Consider the following 21497-nt stretch of genomic DNA (forward strand, 5'->3'; position numbering starts at 1 on the left):
GATAAATCTACGTAATGGTGCGCATAACATCTACACTCTGGTGAACGAGAATGCTTTATTCTAGCATCTTAATGATATTTTGTTAACAAAGACAGCATTTTTACATGATTTTGATTGTATCAAAAGTAACAAAATGAAACGCTGATGCCGTTTTTAATCTTAAGATTTAAGAAAATCACAGAAATATGATATAAAAAAACAACCTTGAACAAGGAAACAAAACATCACCACAATGCTAAATACTGAATAAAAATTAAATCTCAGCAAAATAACACAATTGATTTAGTAATAATTAGCTGGAAACTAGGGAACAAGATTTTCACTTATTTATTTCTTTATATTCGATCATGTAAAAATAACTATACAGTACAGTGCACACGAAGAACTCAGTGTGTATTTTTTCACATAAAATGAGCAAAACATAGCATACTCGAACACGTTATCTGTTTAATTTGTGTTTTGCAATCTTTATATTTTGAAGTAATTAATGCGTATTTAAATGCGTTTAAAGGTACAGCCACTCTGCTTTCAAAACACTGCCAATTTTCTCATACTGAACCGGTTTAGTCGATTAAACTGTTGTTTTCGCCAAACAAGCATATGTTTGAGGAAGTAAGTTTTTGTCTGCAGCAATGTTTTTCACCGCATTTTCAACGATTTCATCGCAAAATAAACAAACAATGAATAATTTTCAACACTCACTATCTTAAGCAAATCAACACATACAAAAATTACAATTGCCTCTTCAGAGAGATCAGTAATTTTCGTCTCTAAAAGGTGGGCGTGTATCAAACACTAACACTGTCAACCATTGTTGAATTTGATATATCAAGATATGTTTTTTGCAAATTCAAAATAAAGCCAGCCTTAAAGCAGAAGTTTGCCTAGTGTTAGGCTCAAATACACATCTGATTGACAACTAGCTGAGAGTAATAAGAGGTGTGGCATTTGGTTGTCCATATAAATAGTCACCAGTCTGTATTAGTCCAAATAATTGTACGTTGGCATATTTTTTTTAGATTTTTGATATGGCAAATCCTTCACGTACAAATTGTTTAGTATCAAAAGTGGGTAGTTGTTCCGATCAGGATTCCGGGTTAAAGCATAAAGCGTCTATAAAATATCATAAAAACAAGAAATATTACCAGATAATGTTATTTTATATTAGTTCCGTACACAAAAAAAAATATCAAACTTATAATTATGAGTTTGACGGCTTTTCTTCATTTCATTCTGTCAAAACATAATGATATATACATGAAGGGCACCTGCAAGGCTTCAGGGCACAGTTTTAAATCGCTCGGAACATTTCGGCCATGGCCGAGTTGTTACGATTGTATAACGAGGTCTATCTCGAAGCTTTGTCGGAGGAGGCCAAGTTATTACGATTTTATCGAGTTGTTCCCCTTCGCATAATTGTTGTCTGTGTCAGTCAACTTTGTTTTATTGGAAAGGTAAACAACATGTTTTAATGCATTAAATGCTAGTTGAGTGCAAAATAACATTTCACTTACATGGTAAAATATGAATAAACCTCTTTACGATCAATTTCAACCATAAAATACTTCACTTAAAACAATTTAAATATTTTTAAAACGACCCCGTTTTTTGCACATTCCTGTTTAGACGTTAGGGATTGGAAGAATCCCGTACAACACATCTGTTATTTTAGACTACAGTCTGTATACAACTTTTTGTGATGGTGTCCATACTTCTTATCTTAAACTCAATAGTGAATGCAGCACAGAAATTTTATGCACAGCTATTGGTCCTGAATATTCCCTTTAACGAAACTTTAGAAGCTAAAATGTTCCTTCAAGAAAAAACATAGAAATAAAATATTGTTATACTATGAGTGATAAAAAGGACAGGTGCTGTAGTCAGTGCACTCCAGTTATGAGGTTTTACCTACATGATTTAAATAATAAACAATTTAAAAAAACAACTTTTTTTAAATAAAACACCAGGAATCAATGAAACCGAAATTGAAATGGTTTAAGATGTTTGCATGATTGTTTGTGGAAAATGAAACTTTTAACAATTTCTAAGCCGAAACTGTGCATTTTGAGTGTAGTTTATAACTAATTTTTATCAGCAGATGACATAAAAAGTCAACTTGGACACGCCCCATCCTCTGTCTGCAAGAGCGTATACTTTATTATTGACTGGGTTAATATTAAAAAGATAAATGGCCATTTTGTAATTATTTTCTGTAAAAAGTACTTGCTATATTTCGGGAAAAAATCTAAAATTATTGCAGTTTTAAGTATAAGTTCAGAAGTAATTTGCCAATTTGGAAATTCTGCTGATTTGAAAGAATTTTGCCTTTGAGACAGTAGATACTTTGGGTCTGGAGTCTCAGGACCCATTGCATGCCTATAAAAAGGCTTGTCTGTGTCATAGTCTCATTAGTGCCCCTATTATGCTTTATGTGGAGGGTAATTCATAGCAAAGCATGGCAGTTGCATTAAAGTTGGCCCAAATGTCTAATTATAGCACAGTACATAGTTATTTCATAGAATCTTCTATATTATTAGTTTAAATAAGATGAAATTGATGATTCATACATGTTTTATTTCATTTTTACAGGTGTTCTAGGCTCAACTAAACAAAGATGGCGTGGCGTTTTAAAGTCTCGAAATACAAGAATGCTGCCCCTAAATTTCCAAAGCGAGAGGTTATTGTAAAATCATTATTTCCATTTAATATAAATTGGTCTTGATCATTCTGTTGTCACCATAATGATTCAAATTGGTGAACATCGTGTGTAGAACTTCTCAAGTTGTTGAAAATAGACTTTTGAATAAACGGGCCTAAAAGTTTAAACAAGTGCTAATAACAAGCCCTGCTATATAAAACTAAGATTTATGCAATTTTTAATGTAGCAATTATTTCTCCCTTTATATAGGAACTTATTCAGGATCTGCCCCATGCGACGCTAATGCAGACCTGTGGAAACCACATAGCTGCAAGCTGCCTCTACATTGCATTTGATACTGGAGGTACATAAGACTGATTGACACTGTTTTGAAACTGATATTATGAATTGATCATATGGTTTATTTTCTTCATGGCAACATCTTTTTTTTATTTTATAACATTATGCATGATATGTCAGTGTCAGGATCCATTGATAGAATAGTTAATAATAAAATACTTGATCATCATTGATATTTGATACTGTTAGTAGATACAGAAACTCATTTAAATAAGATAGTTTGGCTTTGAATTATTAAATATTAGAGTGTTTTTTTCTGACCTATTTGGGGCTAAAGTTTCCAGTGCTTACACGTATACTTTTTACCAAATATGAAAATAAATTTCCCAGTTCCTGTTTATATTTTTTAAAAACTTCTTAGAGTTGGAAGAGTTTGTGTATTCAAAAAGAAACAAACTCTTTCACATTCATTACTGTATATATTTTAAAACATTTTTGTTCATTTCTAGACAAAATTTGAATTCTTAATTTAGGTTAAAATAACACATTTTTCGTAATAAAAACAGTCCTTACCCCATCCTCAAAATGGTGGGGATAAAGCAACACTGTAACTATGAACTGCAACAAGCAGAACTAAGCCTTAAAGTAATACATGTATTGTTATGGCAGCACCAATACGTTACAGCCATAACTGGAGTTGTGCCAATTACCCAAAAACTTGATCACTACATGTTTATGGGCAGAATGTGTTGTTCGAGTTAAATAGCTAGCTGGAAAGACTCAGTCATTCCAAAGAAATGGACTTTGAATTGACAAATTTTGCAGAATTTACAATTTAACTATCAATAATCGGTTTCACTCAAGTATTAAACTCTTAATCATTATATGCATATACTTAATGTCTTTGATTGAAGTTATTAAGTGTTGTGGTATAAAAATAGTTCATTTTCTTGCTCATTGCAGCTTTCATCAGCCATTTTGTTAAGGATTTTGATAATTTAAGCTGGTATGTCCAAGTCCATCCAGTGTTTTGGTTCTTGTATTTAATATGATGCCAAGGAAAAAAAATCCCAAGTCATCTTTATGACCTGTATCTGCTGAACATGGTTATTGTTTATGTAAATGTTTTTTTCTGTTCGATTTCAGGTGGAGGGAGTGTTGGTATTCTCCCCCTGGACACCGCCGGTAGGGTGGGGCACGACTTGCCACTACTGAAGGCACATGCTGGTACATCTCTTTTTATAAATAAGCGTTAATGCTTAAATCACCAGAGTTTGAGAGGTAAAAAAATGAAAACACTCCTGCTTGGTATTGTTGTATCCTGTTTGTTTCATGTTAATATGTCATTATTTTGTAAAGTTCCAGTATTTGTGTCATGTGCAAAGCATGGCTGACAAACGAGCCTTGTCTGGCATTTGTGTACCATTGTCATCACACTCTCAATTCCAATCAGTTTGTTTCGAACAACTTTGTGTTGATCCTGCAAACTAGGTATGCACATTGGTCAGGGTCAGTAGGTGACCTCTAGGTCATTTACTTAATAAATTATGGCAGTTCCCAATCAATTACTATTTATCAATTTGGTGTAGAATCTTCAAACTTGGTATGCACATTAGTCAAGTTCAGTAGATGACCCTTATTGATTTTGATGCCAATAGGTCAACAATGGTGACCTTGTATATTGGGGCTGTAAAAATTGACCATGTTTTGGGTGAAAAACAGCATTGTGATTGTGTTTTGTTTCACTAATTGATGAGCATGTTTATTTGCCAAAAACATCTGAAAAGAAGCCCATACCAGGACATGAATACTTTTTATAATATTTCTTTTTTTGTTATTGTTTTTGTTTTCAGATTACATCACTGATCTCCAGTTTAGTCCATTCCATGATGATGTATTGTCAACTTGCTCAGCTGATTCAACCGTAAGTCATAAACTGCATCGATGTCTACTGCATAAAAGTTCTTCAAGATAAATGTTAGTTTCAGCTCTTCACTATAGAGCACTAATGTTCCTGTCACAGGAATCCTGTGTATTATATACATGGAACTTCATTTGTGTAGACACCTACCACTTCTTTGCTTCTAATATAAAATAAATATGTAAATAATAATATTTGTTGATGATGTACATTGTACTTTGTAACTTAAAGGCTTTAAGTTACAATGTATAATTATTGACTTCAGAAGTGGAGCAACATAAATTTCTATAAAGTGTCATTCTCTTTCTTAAGCTATTTCATGGTCAAGTACCCTGGTAACTATGCATCCATTGATATTGTGATGTGGAGTCATGACTGCCTTCGAAGTATCTTTCAGTTAATTAAAAGAATACAGCATTAAATTGAAAAGAAAATAATTCAACAGGTTAAAGTTTGGCGTCTCCCTGAGAAAGAGCGTCTGTCAGAGGAACTTCCATTATTGACCTCCTCGTGCAGTTTTGTGGCAGGAGATCGCCGTGCAGAGACCCTGGCTTGGCACCCAACTGCAGATGATACTCTGGCTGTGGCGACTGGGCAGTCTGTTAGAGTGGTGGATGTCTCAAATCCTGATGGGAATAAGCTAGGTAATTAGTAATGAAAGAATGCTGTCAGAATTATTTAATTATAATCATTATTCTGAACACTTCATTCATTATAAAATAAAATTACACGTTTTTAAACCCTAGTGACAGATTATTTCTGTTATAAAATCACATGTATCATCAAAATTTAATGTTTTGCACATGATTTAGTTAGATGTGTTCTAATTTATACTCGATTAAAGAAATAGGTTATGCTGAATTTTGCTGTTTAAAAAACAGGATTATAGTCCATTTTGAGTGACCTTTAGAAAATCACTGACTGTACACCAGAGACATTGTAGACGGAATAGGGACAGCAAAACCAACAGATCAACTCAAACCCTTACACCATCACTTCTGAAATTCCCTAAAGTTAGACATGGCCATTTGTTTTTCTTTCAGAAATAAAATTCAGTTTAGATTTATATTGTTAATTTTCCTATATGTTTTCGCTCATTTTTTTACCCGGGTTTATTAAACAGTCAAGCAAGTCAGGCCAAAGTTAGCTAAATAAAAAGTCTGAAACTTTGTTGATTTTAGATTTCAGTGGTCACGATGACCAGGTGTTAAGCTTGTCATGGAGGTCAGGGGGGACTACTTTAGTCACATCATGCAAGGACAGGAAACTCAGAGTTATTGACCCTAGGGCAGGTACGTCAGTGCAGGTGAGTATGGCCACTATTTGTTTTCTCTTTGATTAACAGGAGCCTGCATATTTGGTAGAAACCATTTCTGGTGTCCATTTTGAGAGGCCCCTTAGTGGGGATCGAACCAACAAACCCTTGGGTTAGAGGCATACAACTATACCAATAGAACTCCCTAACCCTCCATGAAACTTGTAACATACTGCCGCCATAAGAATGATAAGTGTATAATAAATATATTAAAAGTAACTATACATGTACATGTATTCTATAAAAATATCAATTTTAATAAAAAAAATCCTTCTCTTCATGAGTGTTTAGGACATGAGGGTTTGAAGGGCTGGTGGGTAGTTCGGGTCAGCAACACTACTTGTACAATTATGTTGTACCACTACTCATACATTGTGTACTCTCTCTTATTCTCACCTGGAGTGTGTCAGATATGAAATAGTGAAGGATTGTAGGGCTGTGTGGGTTGTAACACCGTTACTTGTTCATTTTCCTTTCTCACTTATTCTCCCCAGGAGTGTGTGGGACATGAAGGTGTGAAGGATTGTCAGGCAGTTTGGGTCGGCAATACAGACTTTATTTTCACCACTGGATTTGAAAAGGTAACTAGGCATAATATTACATTAAGGTATACAGAGAAAGAATAAAGCATCAAATTAATTGCTTTAATGATCGATTTGATTAAGTAGTTAGTGTGATTACATTTGAATGAAGCTACTTTTCATATACATATTTGGTCTTATCTTTTGAATTGTATAATGTTTTATGGTATTTATAATCATACCAAAACTAAGCTTTACAGAATACACCATGTATATATCTATTGGCAAGCGTCTTGTGTCCATTCGCAGCAACGTTCCAGAGAAGTGAAACTATGGGATACCAGGAATATGCAACATGCAGTCAAAACCGTGGCTGTCGATTCTAACACTGGGTAACTATGGCAATTAAAATTTACATCTTCAGTAACTGTTTTAAAAATCAAGATTAGTATACATGGTTTATTTAGATAATTTAGTTTGCCTAAAATTTATTTTATCTCACTCATTTAAAAGCATATCTATTTTTTATGAAAAGACATACAGGTAAATACGTACATATATTATTTAATAAATACAGCTATATAAACCTGGATATATTTTTCCACTCCGTAGCTTCCTTAGATGAATGCAACATGTTCAGAAAATACCTCTAATGGTACAAAATCAATATTTGTGATTAGTCAAATGACATTTTATAGTAGTAAAATGTATGTGACGTTGATAAAACTGCTGTTCAAACAGCCAATTGTTTACTACATTGAATTGTATAAAAATTGTTTGTTTTTTTCAGTGTTGTATTACGATTTATTATAATAGAGAAACTTTTCAAATGTTTTCTAATTTCATACAATTCTTATTAACTGCAGAACTATTACATTGCATCCTTTAACTGTAGCTGAAGTATTGCACACTTTTCGAAGCATTAATAAAATGATCTTTTTCAGGACTCTAATGCCTCTACTTGATGAAGACACTCACATGATGTTGGTGGTAGGCAAGGTAGGTTCCAAACCTGTCACACTTTTTATATATGCTGATGAAGGGGTAATGCCGAAATGTTGAGATAAAAAAGTTAAAAAACCCTGAAGTGTTTGTGTGATTTTATTTATTATTCATCACAAAAGTTGGATATGTTTTGAGATCTGCAATTGTAAAAAAAACATTTTAATAAAAGTAAAATCTAAGATTATTAATGACTATTTAGGCTTGTGTATTCTTCAGGCTGACACAAGCTGGTCATACTATGAAATATCAACGGCAGAGCCATTTGTGACAAAAAGTAAGTTCATTTGGTATCATATCTATGGTAATTTACATGTAACTGTATGTCCACGGGTGGTTTTCAATATGCAACTTAAGTTAATCTTATGGTCTTACATCATTGACTTCACTCACTCTATTGGTCAGTTAATAATAACAAGTTATCCAATTAGCTACATCGTTCTTAGATCCACTTAGACCAATATTGAATACCACTCCTGGTCATTTCATGCTCACTCTAGTGAAAGGTAATGTTTTGCATCAGCTGAAACTCAATGCAGGAGAATGGTTTAAAACAGCAAATATGTAATTCCAAATTGTGGTGTAAATGTTTAAATGGGGATTTAAAGTCAGTGAATGCAGTCATATATTATTTTTATTTTTGTCTACCCTTTTCTCCATCCCAATGAGCTACAGAGGGGTGAGAAGATCCACTTAGCACCCCTAATGACCCACTGTTACATGAATTGATGAAGACATATTGATGTCATTTTTTAAAATTGCTTCACCTCATCAATTTGATATATCTATTCTCTACCTGACAACATGGAGCATACAAAGAATGTAAAAAGATCAATAGATCTTACTTGATGCGGAAACATACTGACCATGGAAATTGTTCACTGAACATTAGATCATTAAAGCAAAATATTAGTTTAAATCTCAGTATGACATGTCTATCTCTCCCTATAGATACTGCGGAGCATACCAAGCGAGGTGAGAAGATCTACAGAGCTAGTTGTTTTGACGCAGTAATTACATAATTTATCTCTTCACTAGATACCCTTGAGCATACAGAGAATGGTAAGCAGATCCGTGGAGTTTTTATGGTTCCAAAGCATGGCATGGATGTGTTGCAGGAGTTTAAAAATTACTTATCTCTATACTAGATACAGTGGCGCATACGGAGAAATCTGTGCAGATCTTTGGACCCTTCCTGGTGCAGACGCGAGTTATGTGTTGCAGAAGTTTTAAAATTACTTTTCTCTACTCTAGATACCGTGGAGCATACAGAGAAAGGTGAGCAGATCCGTGGGGCATGCCTGGTGCCGAAGCGTGCCATGGAGGTGATGCAGGGTGAGGTGGACAGGCTGCTTCTCCTCTTCCCAAGATCCATTGCTCCCCTACCGTACATTGTTCCTAGGAGGGTAAGATCCGACATTTACCTTTAATGGATTAAATTGGAAAAAAAGTTTCATCACAATACATTGAAGATATTTTTACAGCATAGCGCATATGTATTTTGATGTATCATTTGCAAATAAGAATAAGATAAAACTTGGTAGTAAACTGAGTTTTCATGTTTAGAACATCACTGTTTCATTTTCTGCTTTTATAATGTGTCAATATAACATATTAGCAATGTACTTATTTGTTCTTGTAAGCTTTACATCTTTGTAATGGTGCCCATTTGTCTATACCAAAATTATGTAACTACAAACAATGTTATTGAAATAAAAAAAACTGTAATTAGTTATAGTATTCTCAATGAATATTTTGTTCATTATAACAAAAAACAAAGTTTTCTGGAATGATTAAAATGCATGCATTCAAAATGGGCAACGCAATTTTCGAAAAATATTAAAAAATATCAATTTGATTGCCCCTAGGTATATGTATCACTTCTGTTCTGTACCGCAATATATCGGTTGATATATAATATTGCAAGTTCCTACATGTTCATTTCAGTCTATGTTTCAAACAGTGAAAATATCAATTTGATATTTTTCACTTTTTTTCAATTTTAGCTGCTCTCACTTCCATATAAAATATCAGCAAACACGGGGCTGAGACACAATTTCAATGACCTTCATTTGGGAAATGCTGTTACCATCACATACACTTTGACTTTATAGATTTTTCTTAGGCATATATCAATAAGGCAAAAAGTTTGTTTAAGTGTAAGATGGCAATACATTTCATCTTGTGAACAGCATTGTACTGGCTACACCACTCATCAAATATAGCTTTTGGTATTTATGCCGTGAAATATATTGTGGTCTTACACTGAAAAATATCCTCAATGTAAATGTAAAAAAATATAAATTGTATTTTCCTGATCTGCAGCAATACCGTGACTATCATGGAGACCTGTTCCCGGACACTAAGAGTGATGAGCCGGCCTTGTCTGCAGGACAGTGGTTTGCAGGGGAAAATGGACAGGTAGTGATTCACATAGTCAAACTCCACACAGTGGTTACTTTCCTTTGACACAGAGTAATCAACCTCACCAAACATATCATGTGATAAGGATCAAAATAATGTCACATCATTCAAACAGTTAAAAAAAAAATTCATTTGAAATAAATATTTATTTTTGTCTCTGAAGACATCGTAATTTAATAAACTTTTACATTATATTTGTATTTAAAAAACAAGTCCTTGTTTAGCTGAATTCCAGCTCTTTTTGTAAGTGGACCTCTCAATGAACCTCTCTGCTTGTCAAGGGAGATCACAGCGAAGGATTTTTAACATAGTAGTACATTCATGTCAACAGCAGTTGAGATACACAGTTACTACTTAAGTTTTCTGCAACGTACCTACATGTATATATATAGATGATACATGACCAAAACATTGAGCATAGTTTCTCTCTGGATGTGACCCTGCCTTTTGATCTGTTAAAGTGTGACTCTGCACAAAAAATGAGCTTTTGTCAAATGTTGTTGTATTTAAGAATAACTGGGACATGTTGGGCCCCTTTCATGTATAACATAGTCATTCTGCTTAGTAAAGGTAGACTACAGCAAACTTACATAGATTATTTGATTGGTACTAAATCTACAAATGTTTCCAGTCTTCCATTATTGTCTGGATAATGCAATCTTAATGAAAACGTTCTGTAAAGTTATAAATGTTTGAGAAGTGTAAACATGTCATTACGTTGCCTCATGTTATTATGAAATGATATACTGGCTTATGTTTTTCAGGTGTCTCTTATAAGCCTTGATCCTTCAAAGAGGTCTGCAAAAAAAGTGGTGAAAGATAAGGAGCTAACATCCAGTAAACCAAAGGTATAAGTGGCTCATCTTACTAATGCATTCCATAGCCTTAGTTTTAAATAATAATAATTGGGTAATTGAACACACAGGAATGAACGATAAATGTGTATTGTGTATCCATTAAAATAAAATATCAAATGGTTTTAATTATGCTTATTTGAAATAACAATCCCTTAAGTGTGTAAAATATCATTATTTAAGGCAGACAAACCAACCCCGTCCCAGCAGTCTAGTAACACTTCAACTCATGCCCCTGTGCAGCCCAGCAAGCCCGCTGTAACCAAGGCAACCAAACCTGCTGTCTCTAAAGTTCCCCAGCCAGAGCCAAAACCAGAACCCCCTGTGCCAACTGAACCTAGCAAAGCTTCCAAAACCTTTGCTGGTAAGTCCATTATGAAGGCTAGATACACATAAAGATATCTTCGAATAACTGGAATTACAAAAACAATTTTATCCATTTTACACTGAAATACCATAAAGCAAGAAAATGGTTTTGTACCCTGTGAAAACGCAGAAGTGAGTGTGCTCACGTGGTGGCTGTTTCAATAAAGATTTTAGTCTTAAATTGAAATTATCTTAGTGCCATTATTTTGCTACATATTTGTGTGAATTGAAATTTAGCCAACATAGAAAATCAACACAGAGTAGACATAATGAAAAATGTTCAATGTATTGTCATTTGTGATATTGATACAGATTCAACATAATTGAAGCTATAGCTAAAATCCTATTGATGTCGCCCCCATTAAAACAGAGTTGTTTTTAGCCCATATTGTGGTCAGTACATTAGAATGGTTAAAGTGGTCTAGCTAATGGATTGTTACTTGCATGAGCTTAGTTAACAATTATTTCAATACGAATCAGCATTGAAAAACTGGATGTTAGGCAAAACCACTAGTGATTCACAAAATAATTTTATTTAAACTCTCAGTAATTTGTCTTTGCTCCACTTTCAGCCATGCACCAGTCTAAATGTAAATACCTGAAAGGTATCACAGAGCACCCAAGTAAACACATCGTGAACGTTCGCAAGCTTTGCCGCAACCTGCCAATACAGAGTAACCTGTTTGCTGCAAACACCAAGCGCTGTGCTGTACCTATAGAGGGCGCTGGGGGATTGGTCTGTATACTGGAGGTAGGATTGCAGTCTGGCTATGAACTGAAATTTTACTTTTATGAACATCCTCTGATTTAAGGTAATTTATTTTTTGTATTATAAGAAAATTTAGTAGTCTAGAACTATAGGTTTTTCATTGTTTTTGTCTCTTAGGGCAGAAAGCGCCAAATCATAACTTTACTTTCTATCGTGTGACACTGAATCAAAGCATAGTTGTAAATTTTCAGGACATGTGCTTTTCCCATTTGTATAGGTTTTGAAGTTAAATGGTTGTTGATTTAAAACTTGCTGCACATGCTGGATCTACTTGGTCTACTTTTATGTTTACATTTTGTTGCGCCTATAAGCTAAGTATTGCCTTAGCTCCATTTAACACAGGATAGGAATGTATTCATTCAAACAAACATACAGGCATAGGTTATGCATACATCATACTGACATTTTTGTGATGTTTCTAAGTTGGACAAGCCAGGCCGGTTGCCTGACACCGGGGTTCCCATGCTTCAGAATGGCAGCAAGGTCAACGACTTCATGTTTGACCCCTTCGATGATCGCAGACTGCTTATTGGTAGGTGAATTGTTAGAATAACTCTTACTTGATTATTCTTTCTGTTTGTAAATTCAAAATTGCTGGTTTCTTTTTAATCAGTAAATGTTTTCTTTGAATAAGACACATCTAAGTTCCGAGTGTGGGACCAAGCCTAGATAGGATGCACATTTTGGTCTTTGTTAGACACTCCATTAGAAATTTGTTAATGTTTACAGGGAATGGAATGACACAAAGTTCAGACTTATATGCTTTAAAGGCAAGATATAATAAGGTATATAAGATCCTGAGTAAACAAAATGCCTCTATCTACATTCACCAGATACCAGTAGTCCTGGGGGAGTCCTATTGCTGTATGCTAGCAAGGGAATGAAATTTTATCAAACATAAAATTCAATACACTTTGCTTATAAAGATAGTGATGGAATGAATGATAAGTTAGCAATGTGTTTAGCCAAAAAATGACACATGTTTTTAAATGATATCAATGTTTATAATGAATTTACTTTAAATCTAAAAAAAAATGAATTGTACATTTCCAGGGTGTGACAATGCGAAGGTGTATGTGTGGGAGATACCAGAGGGGGGCCTCACGGAGACATTAGACGATTACGAGTCATACCTCATGGGTTGGTATTATTTCATGTGAATAACTCTATTGGACATGTGTGAATTTCAGATAACAGTTAATCAATATGTAAGACTGGTAAAGTCTCAAATCAAAAACAAAAAATCATAAATTAAGAAATAAATTAAACACATGATTAGGTGAAGGTCTGTATCACATGAGGTTATAAGAATGCACTAACTTGCAATTTTAAATAAATTTTCAGATGTTGATATCATTGACTAAGTTATAATTGTGCCTTTATAAAATTTCTGTAAAAACATATATTAAGGAAATAGATAAAAAAACATTGTAGCAAGCATTAAGAACTCAAAGAAGTTTGTGAGAAATTTGACAATAAAGAAAGAACCAAATTTTCAGGTCACTCCGAGAAGATATACTTTGTTCGTTTCCATCCCCTGGCGAAGGACATAGTGATGACAGCGGCATACGATATGACCTTGAAAATTTGGGACCTGGCTGACAGTTCAGAGGTCATCAATATCTCCTGTCATGGGGATGAGGTAGGGGTTTAAAACAGAAATATTATTTTGTGAAGGAATTTTATTGAAAAGAAAAAAATGTAAATGGTGTCATCAAATGCTACTTCAGCATTTCTTGTGTATTTGATGTGAAATGAGTTTTTTGTATCTTTCACTCTGACAGGAAATAGATTCTAAATGTACAGCATATTAACTTATATCTGTGTAGAAATAATTTTAACGGAAATTGTTATTTAAGAAATATTACTCACCACTGAGAGTCATATGACATTATAAGGATTGGCCAGTCAGTCCCCCAAGATTTATATGGACCAAGGTATAAGCCGAGGTCCACTCAACTTCTGGGACTGACTGGCCAATCCTTATAATGCCACATGGTCCGAAGTGGTGTGTTATATATCTTATATTATACTGAACATTTTATATTACACTAAATATTATTTTTAAAGAATGTACTTTGATGTGTTTTATTTAACAAAGCTAATTGTGTTTTCCAGTTCTTGCAATAATTTATCCATATAATGGTCCATATTATATATTTGGCGAGGTCCGCATCCTCCAAAAATATGATATGGACCGCTGACATCATAAAACTAGATCATTATATATACAAAGAATATTCTGTAATAGTGACCTTGCTAAAGCATAGTTTATAAATGATGTTATAATGTTATAACTTACACATATTATGGATAAAGGAGCTCATGATTAATCCTGTACTTTATCACTTCTGATCGTAGATTTTCAGTGGGGAGTGGAGCCAAGATGGCCGGTACATTGCCACTGTGTGTAAGGATGGCCTGATCAGGATATTTGACCCTCGAAACTCTACTGAAGCAATCAAGGTAGGCGAGTTGTGATTCATAAGTAATGCTATAGGCATTGTTATACCTTTTGAAGATGGTGGCTTAATGCAAAACATTTCACCCGCAGGCCATACTTAAATACCATCATGTTTATAGCCTGAATAATTTGAAATCATTTGAGATTGGTTTTCAAAAGTAATTATTTTCATGGTTAAACTCTTATGTAAAGGTTAGGGAAATGAACCTTTTAAAGGTAGCTTTCATGTTTGTTTTGGCAGGTGGGTAAGGCGCCAGATGGCAATCGAGCGGCCAGGGTCGTGTGGGCATGTGACATGAAATATCTTGTCGTCTCTGGCTTTGATAAGTAAATTCATTGTGTCTGTCTCTCTCTCAAGAGGTTGTGGGTTCAGTCCCCACCAGGGGTACTTTCTCATGACCTTTAAAAAGTCAGTATAAACTGAAAAAAGTGACCATGCAATGTAACAGTACTGTAAACTTCCCTATTAAGCATAAATACAATATTTTTATTGATGTCTTACGGTAAGAAAGTTACTATTTCAATAGTTTTTTATTTGTTTTAGCAGGTGAACTTTTTTAAGCAAATCTGAACGCTGATGTAATTGTTTTGTATAAAGGGTCAAATGTTTTGAAAGGGTTTATAATTAAGAGTTACCTAGTGATATAGGTGTTGGACTGTCACCAAAGTGGTCATTGTTGGATCCCCACCAGATAAATATTGACCTTTCAAAATGGACACCAGTACTGAATTTATTGAGAGTGATTCATATCTCACCTCATACATAAATTATGACATCTGATTGGTTAAGAGTGGTCAAATGCAATATGCCTCTGTATTATACCTCAAGATATGCAATGAAAACATAATAATCAGATATGTTTCAAAATTATAATATATTGTATCTTGATAAACCATGCATAAATAAGACAGTATTAGCTTTTCAACAATCTTCTTCATTTATCCAACTTGTAGAAGGTTGATATTGCCACATATTGCACATTTCTAAAATCAAACCTGATGTATTGTGTATAATTAAGCTTCGCAAACAAGCTATTGAAAAACAAATGTTCATAATAAAAAAATATTCACAAATCATCTGAAAATTCCGTTATTCTTAATCCAGAGGTAATATTTTTATGCTACTTAATAAGATAAATGGTGAAAACTTGGCCAAGTGTGGGCTGAGATAAGTGAGATATAATCATTATCAGGGTACCAACGGTCAGGGAAGTCAAGGAAAAATGTCTGTTTTTCAGGGTCAGGGAAAAGTCCGGGAATATTTAATTTGGTAAGGGAAATGGGCGAGAGTCCGTGAAAAGTCTCTGAAATTGGGAACCTGAGATTAAGGGCCGTGGAAACAATTTTTAAAACTGAAAAAATAAGGCTCAGGCATTTTCTTACTTTCTGGTTTATCCAAATACTTATAAAAATATTTTATTGGCACTATTTATTAAAAGGTGTTTCCCATCCTAAAGTTATTATCTATCTGCCAATACTCATAGATGACCAATTAAGCTCGTATGAACACAAATATATTGGTCAGGGAAATTTGGATTTTGTCAATGAAAAGTCAGGGAATTTTATTTTCTATGATTTATCGGAACCCTGATTATGCTCTCTCCTGGTATAAAACTCCTCTACATGTGTATATCCTATACACCCTCGAGTACTAACAGTGTACGGTAATTAATAATATAAATTTACAGCTGTCTTCAAAATAAAGCTGAAATAAATAAGTATAAACTAATTATCATAGCATTTATGAATAAAGATGTTGAAAAGTTGCCACTATATAATTCTTATCTTGGATTCTCTTTCTCACCTTCTCCACAGATCGAGTTTCAGACAGCTAAGTGTGTACTCCGTGGCGAATCTTGGAGATCCACTGCATGTTGTTGCCCTGGATGTTTCCCCGTCTTTACTGGTCCCCCATTATGATCTGGGTACCAGCACTGTCTTCCTCACCGGACGGGTAAAATGGCTTTAGTTGATTTGTTCCTTCAGTGTTTAAAATTTAGACTTTGGAGAATTTGAGTGGATCCTAATTAGTTTTTAGCTTATCTGATTTTTGAAAAAAATGACGAGCTATTGTCATCACTTGATTGTTGTAGTTGTCATTGTCATCAGAGGCGTTGGTTAAGTTTTGTGTTTAGGTCACTTATATGGAAACTATCAAAGCTATCACTTTGAAACTTGGGGAACTTGTTCATCTAATACCCTTTTTCACATTGTACCCTAAAGATGCTGAGTCTCACCAGTTTTTTTGGTAAAAAACATGAATTTTGATGGATTTTGGTTGATTTAGAGAATTGGATTCTTTAATTATTGTTGGATTGATTTCAAAGTGTTTCACAGACAATAAATGGATAATGAACTATCAAACGGGTTTTTGAGTCACACATTTGAAAGGGTAGGGGGGTATTTTAGCATTTTTGGATGTTGTAATTTTTAGCTTGTCTGTTTTTTTAAGTTTTGTGCTTGGATCACTTACATGCAAACTATCAAAGCCATCACTTTCAATATTTGGAATACCTGTTCACTATCAAATGTACAATATGAAATAAATAAACCGTAAAAGGATAAAATCAGCATCTGCAGGCGGTGCTCTTGTTGTGTCTTGCTATGACTGGTTACCAGTTTGTGGGAAAATTATCTTTGTTTGAATCTTTTTTTCATTTGACATTGCAAATTCATATTTTTTTTGTTAAGAATTAAAGTTTTTGTGTAAAAATATGAAATTTATAACCTTTCTGACTTTAACCTTTTAACAGTTGATAAATTATCTTTTATCTTGATAATGCAACTAATAACTTGTGTCATACAAGTATAAAAGTTTTCAAACCAACAAGATACAGCTCCCATGTTGAATTACGGTAATGATTTTTAAATGTCCTTAATTAAATTCTTAACACCAGTTTTGTGAGATTATTTTTTTTGAATTTGAAGAAAAATAAAAAAAAGATGATGTTGTGTTGTTAAAGGATCATTTTATTCCAATCATTCATGTTCTTAGAAGATTTAATTTCAAGATGTTGAAAAGTTGTCAGTTTAAGAGTAAGATGGGTAAGACATAAAAGAGAAACTTCTGTCTTATCTCATTCAATAATGTTATATTTAAGGGTGACAGCTATATCCAGGCCTTTGAGGTATCTGAGGAATTCCCCCACCTGTTTCCCCTTACACCCATGAAACCTGAGGGCCAACACCAGGGTATGGCCCTGATGCCTGTAACCACATGTGATGTGCGGGCCGTGGAGATGGCCCGGATTTGGAGGCTTACCCAGACATCAGTGGAACCCATGTCAATTACAGTACCAAGGGTCAAGGTTGGCTTAATAAATTATAAATTTGCTAATGGTTTAAAATAACATGAATTTCAGCAATTTATACGTAAAGTTCTACCTACGTTGTAGATGTTGAATGCATGTTTATATACAATGATATACAACCCAAACGAGGGATTGTCAAAAGATCAAAGACTTTTTTTAAATTTCTGTTTAATGAGAAATGTGCAAGTTCTCTGCCAATATCAATGGGTAAGGAAAGTGAATAATTGAAATTGTGTAGATGTTCATGAATTGATCTAAAGTGAATCATTATTGCTCATGAACTCACTTGGGTATAGAAAAAAGTTTTAATATTTCATATGTGCAATTTCACCTTGCAGACGGAGTATTTCCAAGACGACCTGTTTCCAGACACCCCACAGACTGGTTCACCAACAATGACCAGTCAGGAGTGGTTAAATGGGGGAAACAAGCAACCAGTCAAAATATCCCTCAGACCAAAAGATATGAAACCATGTATGAAATATTTTTATTTTTTGCAAGGGAAGTAAATTCAAATGGATCAAGATTTGATACCAAGCTAGGGCTCTTTCTTGAAGCCTCTAATATTGAAAGTGCATGCTTCCCTTCCCTGGACAGATGTAACATAAAAAAATGAAGTTAAAATAATTCTGTATGAACAGTTTAATTTTGGTACCATTAAGGGTACTGAAGTTGACATTTGATTGTTTTACCTTCCTGTAAAATAAAACAATGATAGGTGTTGTAAAATATACATTCTATCAAGTTAAATACAAGTAATATATGCAGTAGGTGAGGCCCCAGTAATGGCTAACAAGACTGAACAGTCAATAGCGCACACTGAAATGTAAGTGGTGACTGGATGGTGGCTTCAAAGTCTGATCAGACTATGCCACACCCTTAACTATGCATGTTACATATTGTACATATTGCTATATATCTGCAGTGAGTGAGGCCCCAGTAGAGGCCCCTAAGGCGAGGAAGTATGACAGCTACAGCGCAGACACGTACAAGACAGATGAACAGAAGAAAGAAGAGGTAAATCTTACTTATACTTTGTGCTCTTTTATGTCATTTTCAATGCATCACCAACATACACTAGCACATATTATCAATGGCACATTCTGTCAGAAGAGAAAATGATGCGAAATAAGTGCTTGGCTGGTTTGGAAATCCACCAGTTGTAATTGGACTTCACCGCAGCAATCTACACCTCTGTTAGGAATGAAGCCCAACTGTGATTAAATCCATAATTAGAAAAGTTATAAAGCTGATTAGATGTAGAACAAAAATGTTCTTACTTTTGAGTTTAACTTCAAGCTCTCGAATATTTGCTATTAAACATTGGAAACATTTTTTCATCACTAGGGTGTTGTATATTCACATGTATTTTCAAATATGTTTCAATCTTATTTTAATGGTGATTTTACAATATATATTTCATCCTAATGGATCAATATTTCCCTCTCCTATGTCAGCTCATCAGTGCGATGACAGATAAACTGGGCCAAAATGATGAACCCCTGCCACAGGACAAATCCGAGGGGGTCGACTCTGATGAATGGGTAAATGCAATTCCTGAGATGAAGAGTAAAAGATTCTATGTTGCCATAAATGAAGAAGAAGAAAGAAATATTTTGCTCTCATGGCGTAACTTATGGTCATTAATTTCTTGCCCCAATTTCTCCAACAATCTTAATTCACTTATAAATAACACATACCATGCTCGACAAACTATTTTTGTTTTAATATATTTGAGTAATACTCTCCTTCTCAAGAGTTTTGAGACTGTTAAAGGGAATTTTCTGTAAGAAAATCACAATAAACTCTTTTTTTCTTGTAAAATCAAATCTCAATAATTTAGCTGTGTAGTATGCTTGTTAACTTTTATGAAAATTGTATGTGAAATGTGTACAAGACCATGTTACAATGATAAAACATCATATACAGTTCACATTAGATCTCAATTGTTAATACTTACGGTATTTAAAAATGTGACAGAAAAGTGCTCTATTTTGCCGAATAGAGTTACTAATGCTATTGAAAATCAAATTCTATTTTATTTTGATTTATAAACTTCCGATCAAATGCATAGCTGCGTGTTTTTGTGTGTGTTTTAAAGTAAGTAATCTAACTCATTTTCAAAAAAGTTAAAAACAAATTCCAACATAAAATATGTGAGCCAGTTCCTATTAATTCTTTTTAAGCTTTAAGGCCTGGCCCCAATTTCTCGAAACTTCTTAAGCTTAACAGGCTTAAGTTGCTTATTTCAATTAGCCAAAGTAAATACTTATAGTGATTTTTTGTAAATGAAAAATGGTTTATTGTGATAATCATAAAGATAATTCCTATCTAAAGTATTAAAACTTTTAAAGGAGTACATAAAACGAAAAATAATGAAAGACAAAAATAGTAGGTTTAGCTTAATCCTGTTATAAGGGACTTTAAGGGATAAGTTTGGAAAAATTGGGCCTGATGTTTAATACACTTGAATATTTGTGTTTGTTTTTCATTTCAGGAAGACTATTGAGTCTCAAGATGGTGCTAGCAGCCATTAGTGCAATAATAGGTTTTGCTTGATCTTCTGATAATACTTGTAATGACTTTTATTTGCCACGCTCAATTTGCTAACTTTTTGCCCACCAACAATCATTGACGTTCTTAAATAAGATTTGAAGATGTGTATTTGAACAAAAAATGTTCTTGTATGTGATTTTACAGACAGGAGTGTTACCATAGCATTGAAAAGAAATGTTAAATATGTGTTCAGGCATTGCAATCTAAAACAATACTGGTAATATCTTCTCAGGGTATTATACCTCATTGCCTTGTGTAGTAGTAGCTTTAAGAGTGACATTTTCAACAACGCCCAGGGGTGGTATTCAATATTGGTCTTGACTGGATCAAAGAACAAGGTAGCCAATCGGATTACGTGGTATAAATAACGGACCAATCCAATGAATGAAGTTCATGATGTATGACCATAAGATTTACTCAAGCTGCATATTGAAGACCAACGATGTCACTCAGTTTTATGACCAGGGGTATTGTACATGTACATTGTTTTACTGCTGTCCAAACTTTTGTGTTTCTCAAGCTATAGATTTCATACCCTTTATTGGACTAGACTTACACATTCCACTGTTCTGGCTTTACTATTTTTTTTAATTCAGTATTTTATTATCATTTTTATAACACATGTATTACATATTGTTCTTTATACATGACCTAAATCTTTAAGTATGCATATCTGTGATCTTAATAAATGTCACACTTACAATAATTAAAGTGTTTATATTCGATAGATGTGTGTTGTTGATTGATTCACTGGGTACTGTACATAATTGCATACATGTTAACTATGTTTAATGTAATAAGTTCTTTATCAATTTGAGTGTTTTGATTAAGTATATCAAGGACATTAAGTATGCAAAAAGATGCAAGATTATAATTCCATCTTGACCGGTTCCCTAAATGTAAGATTTTAAGCCTTGTTGTTCGTAAATAATCTCGAATGCAATCCAAACAAAATTTTTAGAACATTTCTATTAAGTTTCACGAGTTTAGGTCAAAAGAGTAGCACTTGTCAAAAGATTTCCAGCACAGTTAGTCGAGGGCAATAACACGGCTTGG

The 21497-nt window shown here is 33.9% G+C and overlaps 1 protein-coding gene across 3 annotated transcripts; it reads left to right on the forward strand.

Moving 5' to 3' along the window:
- The first annotated feature begins 591 nt into the window (after positions 1-591).
- Positions 592-21168, forward strand: LOC128228318 (coronin-7-like). Of its 3 annotated transcripts, none has more exons than XM_052939561.1 (27): positions 592-612; positions 2590-2677; positions 2909-3002; positions 4085-4165; positions 4792-4862; positions 5305-5503; positions 6041-6165; positions 6669-6755; positions 7005-7087; positions 7640-7694; positions 7917-7974; positions 8952-9103; positions 10023-10118; positions 10886-10969; positions 11159-11339; positions 11914-12092; positions 12534-12642; positions 13164-13250; positions 13610-13752; positions 14472-14576; positions 14816-14901; positions 16390-16528; positions 17676-17882; positions 18224-18359; positions 18811-18902; positions 19343-19429; positions 20383-21168. In XM_052939561.1, the coding sequence occupies exons 2-27, from the start codon at positions 2615-2617 to the stop codon at positions 20392-20394; spliced, it is 2811 nt and encodes a 936-aa protein (XP_052795521.1). In that variant the 5' UTR covers positions 592-612; positions 2590-2614; the 3' UTR covers positions 20395-21168. The 3 variants fall into 3 exon arrangements, with proteins under 3 accessions (XP_052795521.1, XP_052795520.1, XP_052795522.1); XM_052939560.1 differs by lacking the exon at positions 592-612 and adding an exon at positions 635-777; XM_052939562.1 differs by lacking the exon at positions 592-612 and adding an exon at positions 921-939.
- The last annotated feature ends 329 nt before the right edge of the window (positions 21169-21497 follow it).

The sequence above is a fragment of the Mya arenaria genome, chromosome 3 (assembly GCF_026914265.1).
Source record: "Mya arenaria isolate MELC-2E11 chromosome 3, ASM2691426v1".
Lineage (NCBI taxonomy): Eukaryota > Metazoa > Mollusca > Bivalvia > Myida > Myidae > Mya > Mya arenaria.